This window comes from Psammomys obesus, unplaced genomic scaffold, assembly GCF_907164565.1.
Source record: "Psammomys obesus unplaced genomic scaffold, mPsaObe1.curated_primary_1811, whole genome shotgun sequence".
Classification (NCBI taxonomy): domain Eukaryota; kingdom Metazoa; phylum Chordata; class Mammalia; order Rodentia; family Muridae; genus Psammomys; species Psammomys obesus.
Genome location: NW_026592548.1, coordinates 5,631,241 through 5,643,263, shown reverse-complemented (window position 1 = coordinate 5,643,263; position 12,023 = coordinate 5,631,241). Strand labels below are relative to the sequence as shown.

At 42.1% G+C, this 12,023-nt stretch overlaps 1 protein-coding gene across 1 annotated transcript in view; it reads right to left on the bottom strand.

Annotated features, from left to right (window-relative positions):
* Tnni3k (TNNI3 interacting kinase) overlaps positions 1-12,023 on the bottom strand; it is a 255,380-nt gene that overhangs the window by 144,962 nt on the left and 98,395 nt on the right. The window contains 8 exon segments of the mRNA XM_055614310.1: positions 1,855-1,867; positions 2,957-3,085; positions 3,915-4,109; positions 4,212-4,269; positions 4,363-4,408; positions 4,410-4,453; positions 5,973-6,029; positions 6,569-6,655. Coding sequence (XP_055470285.1) covers positions 1,855-1,867; positions 2,957-3,085; positions 3,915-4,109; positions 4,212-4,269; positions 4,363-4,408; positions 4,410-4,453; positions 5,973-6,029; positions 6,569-6,655 — 629 coding nt within the window.

The window sequence follows — 12,023 nt, the reverse complement described above, 5'->3', positions numbered from 1 at the left end:
TAAAAGGCATTCAGTGATTCCACAAGACTCTATCCAGAAGCAGCCATGATTGCCTGAACTACCATCCCCTTTTAACTAAAAAGGCTTACCTACTAATGTCCTGAGAATTTCTCAAAACGCATTGACTGAGAAATTGCACATATGAATACAAGGTTCTAACCTCAGCAGGTGAGAAAAGAGTGCAGGCTCTCTGACCCTGAAGCCCTGTGCTGTCTGGAGCAGTAGGCAAGATAAAACCATAAGCCATCAACAATCACACCAATCCAAAGGCAACTGCTAGCAGGTTCCCTCTGTTTGCTCCAGGAAGACTTTCTGACAACTGAGAAAATGCAAAGTGTGATTCCTAGAAAAACCCAAGCTTATTCTTCCAGCTTCACATCCTCAGCAAACTTTCCACTGCACTGTGATATGTTGCTTGCTTGAATTATCTTGAAAACTGGTTTCAAATCATTTTCATTCTCAGTCATGCCCTAGCCAAAGTGGAGATTTACTTGCTTCCCTCGTATATGACTTATTATTTCTGTAAATAAATTGAAGTAAGCCCCTCAGGGTGTGAAACGTGCATTTGAGCCATGTAGAATGCCCTCTCTTCAGAAATATGAAAAAAAAATGGAACTTTTATTGTTGCTTCTGGGTTGGAGATGGGTAGAAAAGCATTTACAGATCTAGTTAGGTCTCTATGCTTGTTTCATGAAATTTAATTGTTTTGGAAAATTTAAGCTCTTTGGTTTGATTATTGTCAGGAAAAAGCAAGGTAAAATAAACTTGTTTCTGTTATATAATGTTTTATTTTCATATCTAATCAATATTTGTGTTTCTAGTCAGTTTGCCATTGAAATCCTTTCCCTAAAATTTTGTTACTAAAGCTCAAATAATAAATATGCTTATTAACATAAATTTTTTGAAAAATTAAAGAAAAGAACTGGTAATAGTGAAGACATAGCTTTAATTTAAAACTAAAACACTTTAAGCTTACTATTCACTTCCAATATTGGAATCTACTAACTCTACTTAGATTGTGTTCGCTCACCTGTTTTTCTGTCTGTCTTTGTCTTTCAGTTCGCTGCCCACTACAGATGTTCTGCTTGTAACTAACGCTCACTTGGATGACTGCAGGGACTATCTCATCAGGTTCTTGACTGGGTCTTTTTGTAAAATGACCTCAGGTTGCAATTGCAGCACAAACAACCCAGCACTCCTTCGTGCTCACAGGAGAGCAACCAACCAGCCTTTCTTGCCCAGCATGACCTGCTGTATTTCTTCTGGTTCCACGTTTCTGTACTTCTCTCCAAGTGTTCAGTCTCCACACACATGCATGCCGTTATTTATTTTGTACACTAAAATGGAGTGGCTTATAGTTCCTTTAGCTTATGTGTGTTTAACCTTTCAATCTCTTTGGATTACTCTCTTCATACCCTTGAAATGTTCCTTCAAACTTACTCATCCCTAGGGAGTGGGTGATGTGTCACTTCCTCTTTGGAACTGTCTCTAAAATCCTCTGGACTGATTAACATTCTTTCTGGAATTTTACAGAAAATTTCACTACTTTTTTTTTTATAGAACTTTCTGTTAAATATATTTAACTTGCTTGGAATATATTTGGATACACATTTTTCTTCTCTGTTATGATGTGAGATCTCCTGGGAAGCTGGAGAGAAGGATGTGTCTAACCTTCATTTTGTACATGGAAATGCACCAAATGTAACAGGACATAAGAATCATGTATACCCATGTAGTTATTGATCAAGTGACTAAATAAAGTAATTCCCTAATATTGAAACATTTTGGATGATATCCAGGATTGATATGACTTATTCACAGTCAAGATGTGGGAGTTGTTGGTCTGGAATCAACCAGTGAGTGTCCACTGCTCTGCACAGCAGACTGGGGCTTTCACAAAAGTAGCCTTGGGTCTCACTACTCAGCGGCAGGAAAAGCATGAGTGGATGGAGTTTCCCACGCAACATTTAGCCTTCAGAGGAAGCTGCCCTACTTTGCATACTGGCCCTGGTGTAAGACTTTACTCTGAGAAAGTTTTTGCTGTTTAAGAAAAACATTGAAATCCCTTGGGGTCACAACTCTGTGGAGAACTTTGATTCTATATTTGTTTCAGGCTCTATTCAACATAAAAGCCTTTTGCATGAAAACTACACAAGTGGTTTGGCTGATTTTACTGGTACAAAAATGTAAAAATGGCAGCAAAAAGGAGCATGTTAACTAAGACACTCTAATACCTGGCTTTGTATGAGACATGAGGACATCCTTCATAACTACTTCATAACTACATCCTTCAGTGACTACTGAGGTTGCTCACTGCCCAGCCTGAGAACCCTGGCCACATGCTTGCCCTAACTGCAGGCACTTGCTACCAATATGGTTAGGGGATTTTGTCACAGTGTGTGCACATGCACAAATCTAGGTGGGATTGACTAGGTCATACATGTGGCCTGACGACACAACCAAGAGATTGGTTGATACAAGACAAACAAGGAACTCACAGCACTGTTTTTGGTAAATCAAACGAAACAATATAAAATAGTTGTGGAAAGTGTAGTAAGTGTAGGAAGTACGGTGCTGAGTAAATCTGTAACAGATTTGTGGATTATCAGGTCCCAAGCACTGTAGACAGCCACAGGTGCTGGGTTTGGGTCTGACTGGCAGCCTAGAGGAGTTCTTACATCAGCAAGGCAAGACAGCACCTTTTGTTGGCAACAGTCCATCCTTGATGGGAGCATTATTGAGAGCTGCATTTTACACACACCACTGCCTTTCTGGATATTTCCATAGATTTAGATGGTCCACGAGGGGCAGTCACACAGCTCTCTATTTCTGATAGGCAATGACAGTGGCCTGTTCCCTTTCCACAGTGTACAAAGAAACCTCTGACCAGAGAGAAATCTAAACCATGTGCCCACCATGTCATGCTGTGCTCCCCATGAGCTGCAGAGTGATAAGCTCATCCTTGAGGAAAGCCAAGTAGCTGTTGAGGTCTTGGGGTAGGACTGGCTGCACCAAGCTGTGCAGGTACTCCATGCCCTTGGCAACATCGACGGCAATAATTAGTTTAGACTGCAGGTCAAGAATTCTAGAATACAAAATAGATTGAATGGAGATGAAGTAGTTGAAGGCCAAACTCAGCATGTCTCTCAAAAGAAAACAGCCCAGGATTGTTACTCTGTGTGACTCTATTTTCTTATTCGCTGAAAATGGGGCTAAAAATTCAGTCTGGAATACTGCTTCCCACAGTTGAGAAATGCTTAGCTAATTGTCAATTCAGATATATAATGTTTTTTCTTTTAAATATCATACTTGATTTTCTAATTCATTTGTGATAATAACATAGAAATACAATGTTCTGGGTCTACTGAGTAAAACCACGTCCTAGTTATATATGTTATATATATAACAAATATATGTTCTATATATAGAGTATATATATTTTATATTTTCTCTCTATATACTATATATATATATTCTCTCTCTCTCTCTTTCTCTCTCTCTCTCTCTCTCTCTATATATATATATATATATATAGTCTACATTCTAGAGATCTAGAATATAAACTCAGATCAAACATGAACAAGAGCATTCTTTTTAAAAACTTTTTCTCATCAATACTGTGACCCTTGATGATTATTGTGTTCTGAGCCTCCATGCCACACTATGTGGGTGTGTTAAGGTTATTCTGCTTACAAGCTTCAGTTGGCTTTATGTTCCTCAAATTTGTTACCTTTGACTTCCTGTTAAGAAATGACTTAAGAATTTCATTTCTTGAAATCTAATAATTAGTCATAGATCATCAGCTGTGTTTAAAATGCTGATCTTACTGACATTTCGAGATTCCAGAGGCAAAAGTGCCCTGATCAGAAAGCCCCAGAAATGTGGTGAAGGTGAGTGTGGGCCAGACCCCATACCACTTCTGTTCTTGAAGGAGGGAGAACAGGGAGCCATCCGGAATATATTATGTGACAATGGCAAACTGGCTGGGGTCATCCAGGCAGGTGCATATGAACTGAACCACACAGGGGTGTCTGAGCTGGCAGAGGATGGACACCTCTTGGCAAAACATAGTCTCATCTGACTTGGAGCAGTAGCTGTTGGCTCGGTACCTAGGACAGAAATGAGGACACTTCTTGTCGATGGCAGGTGTCAGGGTCTGGCCTCTGCTCTCCACAGCCCAAGACATAGACTGACTTCATCTTCTTGCTTACCGTTTGATCGCTACTATTTTGTTCTTGCATCACCCTTTACAGACTTTCCCAAAAGAACCTAAAATGATTTAAAAGAAGCTGATAGACGTTTACTACAGTCAGTACATCTAAGATTGGTAAGCTGCAGCAGGGCTCTGGTTTCACAGTTTACCTGAGCCGACAATCTCATGGAACTCAGAAAGCTAAAGATGAAAGCAAGCGGGAGGGCAACCCAGCCCTCAGGAGGAGAACATCAGCCTTCTCTGTGAACAGCAATTGTCTTTTTAATTTTTGTGCACACGTGGCTATGAATATACAATGGGCATGCTCAACTATGGATCAACCACTTTATCCTAACTGTAACTAATAGTTGTACATGCTAGCGTGGTCCCTGTGCCTGCATTACCAGAGTGATGGTCTGTCTCAGCTCAATCTCACTGATCAGAAAAGAGCTTACTGCTCATCTGATTTTCAGTTAACATGGCTGGAGATATAACCACCCTCCAAAATGGTTTGCCTCATAGTCAGAGAAACCCAGTCAATCCCTTCAACCTACATCAGTAAAGCTGTTCTGACATAAACTCAGTGGCTAGCTCTTTGATCACCTCCCTCTGAGGCCAGTGAAGTCTAGCCAGGCCACAGCGGAAGACAATGCAGACAGTCCTGATGAAACCTGGTAGGCTAGGGTCAAATGGAAGGGGAAGAGGTCCTCTCCTATCAGTGTATATAAAATATGTATTGATAAACCAGACCTTTAGGGGATGTCCATGAAATAGCAAGTAATAAGCATAGGAATCAATCTAAGGAAATAGTCCACCCTGAAAAGTACTTTGAAAACTATAAATTCTAAGTGGTTAAACAGTAATTTGTCATTGAATTGTGTTTTATACTTTGCTGGGTTTGTGATGTTAGTTTCAACATTAACATTGAATTCAGCATTTTATCTATCTGTCTGTTTGTCTGTCTATCTATTTACTATTACAATTTATTCAGTTTGTATCCCAGCTGTAGCCCCCTCCCTCATCTCTTCCCAGTCCCACTCTCCCTCTCTCTTCTCCTCCCTGATAGGGGAGGTCCTCCTTCCCATCCATCCTATCCTAGCTTATCAGGTCTCATCAGGACTGGCTCCATTGTCTTCCTCTGTGGCCTGCCAAGGCTGCACTCTCCCCCAGGGTAGGATGATCAAAGAGGTGATCAAAGAGCTGGCAACTAAGTCTGTGTCATAGACAGCCACTGAAAAGTACTCTGATGTCATTTACTTTATAGATTTTAAAAAGTAATAATTTAGCTGGGCGAAATGGTGCACACCTCTAATCCCAGCACTAGAAGAGACAGAGAAAGGAAGATCTCTGAGTTTGAGGCCAGCCTGGTCTTAAAGTGAGTCCAGGACAGCCAAGTCTACACAGAGAAACCCTGTCGTGGAAAACCCAAAATTCAAAACAACAACAACAACAACAATAATAATAACAATTTATGTGAATATTTTTCTAAAGCAAATCCATTTCTAATTGTAAAAATATTAATAGTTGTAATTAGTATTTTGTTCAAAATATGAATATATAAATAGCACTATGTGGGTCTGAGCACTCTTCAGTACTCGTCAATGTCCCACAACATTTCTAACTGGGACTAAGGCAAGGCTAGTTCAGGGAAGGAAGGTCTCCATGCAGTATTGCTTATCCCAGTGAGTAGTGACCACTCACAGCAAAACCAAACACACGGCTCCCATACTTAAGCAATAATCACTCTCAGCAATAAAACAACCATCCCGTTCATAAATACCTTTTGTCATGCTTTTAATCTTCCCCAAGGGGGATGGAACAGACACATAGGAGCCATCTAGAAATCAAGTTACACAGTGAAGTTGAAGGCAGCAATCATTTCTTTCTCCTTAAAGTTCAACATGAAAAAAGAAAATGAAACAGATGGTGATGTTGAAGAAAACTAGGTTAAGGTTCAAATCTCCTGGACAGGAGGCTGCACTGTGCGTGTTGGTCTAAAATCTGCATAAAAGATCCTAATTCTGTTCTAGAAGACTCCGGCAGAAGGGCAGATACAATTTTTATCTGTCTATGGGTGCTCTTTCCTTGTAAAGGAAATTACTGACGTGGAAAATGACTGTTCTCTGTTTTGCCAGGCCTTCCTGTCTTGTATGAGCCCTGTGCCCTCTCAGTTGAAGGGACGCCAAGCTTGAAGGGACTGCAGCCTGGTGGTGGCAGCCATCCTTTATGCAGACACACACATATACAAACTTTTCAGAAATGAATCTCGTCACTTGGCTGTACCCTCCTTCCTCTTCCCAGAGGGATTGTGACAGCAACACGCCTTTGCCGTTGGCTATATTGTACAGAGACAAAAACAGAGTAGCAAAGGCATACCTCCTCCAGGCTGTGAATACTCATTACATGGAAACTCCTCCTGGGGTCTCTTATAGTGCTTCAGGAGTGTGATGATGGCATCATGTCCTTCAAGAAAAGACAGAAAGAATGAACCTTAATTCTGTCTCGATTTATTTACACACACACACACACACACACACACACACACACACACACACACAGCTGCTGGATAAACTTGTAACATGGATGTATATGGTTGGGACATAGTTAAATGACTGAGAGACACATAGAATAACTGAGAGAAAGGGGCACATGCTGTGACCGAGCATGGCACTTGGTTGGCAATGCCAGTCACAGAGCACTGAGGTAATGACACAGGTTTCTGCAGAAGAGACATCGGGGTGTACAGAGGTACCTGCACTCCTCTTTCACAGTGACTCCAACACTGGGAATGGCTGCCTACCCCAGGATAGCTCTCAGTCCCTCTTCCATCCAAATGAAACTGTAGGCAAGACCCCAATTAAATACTTTCCTTCATAATTTGCTTTTAACATGGTGTCTTTTTACAGCAATTGAACAGTAACTAAGACAATATCTTTGGAATTAAATCACCCTGCCAACTGTCTCTCACTAAATTCATAGGTTCTGCACTTTTGCCTTGATCCTGTGACCTTGCAGGGATTTGGAAACCTTTCTTTTAATAGCTTTATTGTTACGGATTTGGATCTAGAAAATAAAAATAACACAGCAAAACCAGTCTTTTTTTAGCATTTCTGTTTCTCCTAGAGACACCCTTTTCCCAACACATACTCCAGCATTTATCCAGATACAGCCCCATCCACAGCCCCCACCCTCTTCCCATCTCTCTGGTCCCCTCTGTGAGCTGACTTTGACAGGCAGAGGGCTGGGTGCTCCCCAGTGGATCAGGATTCAGCCTCATAGATCCTGACTGCCTATGAGAGCAGTGGCTTACACCATCACGTTCCTCTTGTTGTAAAGCTCTCTTGGCGCCACTTGCTCTGAGCAGTTCTCATTTCCTGCCAGCATCGTGGCACGATTTCCTGGTATTTTCTTTGGAATATTTTCATCAGCATCTTAATGAGTGCCTGGGTTCTGGCTGGTGATGAGCCAGAAGCTGCCAGGCAGGTGCCAAGAGGCCCCCTCTGCTTTGCAGGGCAGCTCTGCCTCATCTCCTTCATCCTCCTGACAGTCATGAAGGCACAGTGTAGGAAAAGCACTCTGACAGTCCTGCAGCAGGCAAAGAAAGGAATCACAAACACTGCAGCATTAGCCCCAACCTGGTCACAAGCAGCAAAGCAGAAATGGTCCCCTTGAAATAGCACTAATTGACTTAACCCCCTGATGGTGGACAGGCAGACACTCAAGGTACATTAAGTCAACATGTCCAGACATAACCAAACTTCCGCAGATTAAAAGAAATGTTCTCATATAGCTAAGAATCCAGTGTCTATAGTCAAGTATCTTAAACATGGTAGGTTGATAGCTCACTAGCTCAATTATCACAGCATTCTCCACATTTGGAGCATCAGCATCTAGAACAGGGGAACACGGCAATCTTAACTTTTACTCTGCTGAGTAGATCTGTTACTTTCTAGGTTTGTGAGACTGTAAATCAGTTCTTAGAGATGTTAGGGCAATAACCCCATAATGTGTCTTTGTCTTAGGCATGTCTGAGGCCTCTTGGCTCCTGAGGAAGAAAAATGTATCTTCTCATAACATCTCTCCATCCTTGCCATTTCAACTTGGAGGCAAAGAACACTGCCTGCACTCCTTGTCTGAGAATTACTTTAAGAACTACATGTGGGGCTCAGCAGAATGACAGCAATCACAGCTACAGCTGGAGTCTGGGGCAGTGAGCCCTTCTGTTTTAGACTAGAAGAGATGGATTTGATTCCGTAAGGCAGGGATGGGAGGGCACCAAAGGTGAACATTGGCTGTCTTGTCTCAGACACTCCTCCACTTTTCCAAGGCAGGCTTGCTCACTTCCCTGAAGCTCACCAAGTCAGGCAGTTGTGTGTCAGGCAAGCCTGAGTGACCCACTTGTCTTGATGCTCTGGTGTGTGATCCCAGGCACACACCACTGTGCTTACATTTTTGAAGTGGGTTCTTGGGATTGAATGTAAGTTCTCATGTTTCCATGGCATCCACGCTCAGGGACCTCCATTTCCATTCCCTGGAGCAGTGAAGGCACAGCCACTGCTCCTGACAATGACTCAAGGCAACACAACCCCGAGCAATGACGTTTGTGAGATTTAGCCCAAAGTCTTTTCACATTTCTTAGCATATAAAAATCTCATTTTTTTTAGAAGCATCGAGAAGTTGAGTCCATGGTTACTTTTGAAGTCTGCCCTTCCACGCTTGATTTGCTGCAGAGTCTTGACCCAACACTGTCAGTAAGACCAAAGGTGAAAAGAATTCCTGGCTTATTGTGTTGTCCCATGACTCAGCTCTGCAAAGCGCCTCAGTGTTGAGACCCATTTGCCCTTTCACTTATTCCTCCTCCATCACACACTCAGGTGAAAATGCCAGCAGCCAGTCAGCACTAATAAGGATCGGTGGTTCACTTGCGATGAGATCGTGACAGCTAAGACATTCCGCTTCCTTCTGTTCTTCTCTTCCCATCCCATCTGCCCTCCCCACTTCCTCACCTTTTTTGACTATTTATCACGTGCCTGCCAGAGGTCAGCCCCAGGGTGTTCCCAGAGAAGCCCTCTGACTGCTCATTTTTAGATAATGTCCTTGAACATTTACTAATTACTACACTTTCACTTTTACTTTGTTGACAGCATTTGTGTCATTATGATATATGATATTTTCCATTTATTTTCTTGTTTTCTGTTTGTCTCTTCCTGCTAGAGCTATGGCCTTCCTCAGAGCATGAAGATGCTGTCTGTTTTTCTCTCCTTGTCTTGCCTCGGTTCTTGGCACAGTACCTGTTGCAGACTAGCTGCCAATGCATTTCTACTGAATGAATAAAGTAATATTTATAATAAACATGTTTTTGAAAAACAGTTCTTTCTCATTTTTATAGCAATGCAATTTAGCAGCAAAGAAAAATAATTATAGCTCTTATGGGGCCATGGAGCCATGGTACTTGGGGAAGGTAGCCTGTGGCAAGAGTGGGGTCAAGGTATGTCCAAACTCCTGAAATTATATCCTGAGATCAGCAGGAGTAAGATTGCTTCCCCTGCCCTGGGCCCGTGTGTCCCACTGCACATAGCCTCATAGCCTTGCACCTCCCCCCCCCCGTATTACCCCCAAAGAATGTCAGAAACCTGGTAGCCAGGTTAAACTTCCTCTCCCTTTATAATGTCAGGTCTATCAGCAGCTGAAATTCCTCCTTATGCAAATGAGGCATCCTGAATGTCCTAATCCCAGATGATGATGTATACTCACCCCAAAAGCTCTTACCCACCCAAAGGTTTAAGTAGCCTTTGTTACTCCCCCGTTAAATGCACTGTCTCACTGAAGCTGTCTCCTGAGAGAGTCTGTTTTCATCCCATGCATAGCCACCTAAGGTCTCCTCCACTCCTTACCATTCATACCTTGTTTCTCTTCTTATGACCTGTTGGTCATGCTCTTGGGACCATCATGATGCCAAGGGCATGGAAACAGAGCCTGAACATCAACCTCGTTTACATCACATAAATATAATTTTAATTAGCCAAGCTTTAGGGAGAAAAGCAGGAGATGCCATAGCCTTCAGGGGCCAGGGAAGGGCTGTGTAGCCATTTATAAGATGAACTTGAAAGGTAAGGTGAATTGATTAAGCAAAGAGAGAAAAATATTCTGGCCAGAGTGAAATTGCTTTTCCATTGCATAGAAATAGGAAACTGAGGACATCTGCAAAATTCTTCCTCCTGTTTACTTGAATATGAGGATTGTCCTAGTTCACTTTGTCTGCTTGACACAACTTAGAGTCATCTGTGAGGAAAACTGTAATTGAGGAATTGTCTAACTCAGATTCACCTATGGGCCTGTCTGAAGGGAATTGGCTTGATTAATGGCTGATGAAGAAAAACAAAATTCACTGTAAGTGGCACCATTATTAATGCTGTGGTCTTGTGTTGAACAAGAAAGCCAGCTAAGCATGAACCTGGAAGCAAGGCAGAGAGAAAGCCCATCAAGTGTTCCGCTGTGGTTCCTGCCTCCTGGTTTCTGTTCTGACTTTCCTGTGAAACCTGTCTTAGCTATGTATGGTTTCATTGTTGTGAAGAGACACCATGGCTATGGCAACTATTATATAGAAAAACACTTAGCTGAAGGTGTCTTATAATTTCAGAGACTTAGTTTATTGTCACCGTGGTGGGAAGCATGGCAGTCTCCAGGCAGAGATGGTGTTGGAGAGGAAGCTGAGAGTTCTATGTCTTGATCCAAAGGCAGCAGCAGGACACTGTGTCATATTGGTCAGACTTGAGCACATGTGAGACCTGAAAGTGCACCTGCACAGTGACATACTTCCTCAAACAAGGCCACACCCACTCCAGCAAGACCACATCTCTAACAGTGCCACTCCCTATGAGCCACGCATTCAAACGCATGAGTCTTTGGGGGCCTTTCCTATTCAAACCACCCTAAAACCTTAGAAGCAAAAGCTTTCGTTGCTTGTATTTCTTTCAGTGTTCTTATTCACACTCTCATGGCAGTAGCTCACTGAGCTTTGACCACTAATGGCTTTTCCAGCCCAAGGTACAAACACTACCACAGTCCATTAGTAAAACAGTATGGTCCATCATAGCAACACTCCATGCCTGGAAACAACTTCTCTTCTAACGTCCTCTCTGTTGCATGGTAAAACACTGACAAAAGGCAGTGTGTGGAAGGAGAAGGTTGTTGGCTTGCCCTTCTAGCCATAGTTGGTCAGTATATAACGAAAATATGATGGCTATTCAAGGTCAGCTCTCTGAGCAAGGCATGGCAGCCCATCCCTGGATCCCACACCTGGGGAGCTATAGTTAAGAGGAGTGTGCTTAGCCCCAGGCCAGTTTGGAGTACATATAGAGTTAGAGAGTAGCCTGGGCTACAGAATGAGAGTCTACCTCAAAGAACAAAAAGAAGAAAAATTTATTTTCTTTGATTGTTGGATTATACACTTATATAAACATATGCCACATGCATGTAACAAATGTGAATATTTGTCTGCCCATTTTAAGTATCTCTAAACTTACAGGAACTGTATTTCAGAAAGTACAGTTGTGTATTACCTCCTAATAACAATAATAAAATCTTACCATTTAAATCATGGATAGTGTTATTATTTATATTTGAAAAAGTAACTAAATATGTACAAAGGCAGCTAGTATAGAAATACTCAGACTCAGTTTTCAAAATATCACCTCAAGATTTTGTTGGCTCTGAGTCCACTCTAGCATGCTATGGCAGGCTCATTAAATACACACCTAGCTTAGACTTCAGGATGGAATCTGTTTGAGGACCTCCTGATGCATCAGTGAAAGTTTGCAGGAAGGTTCAG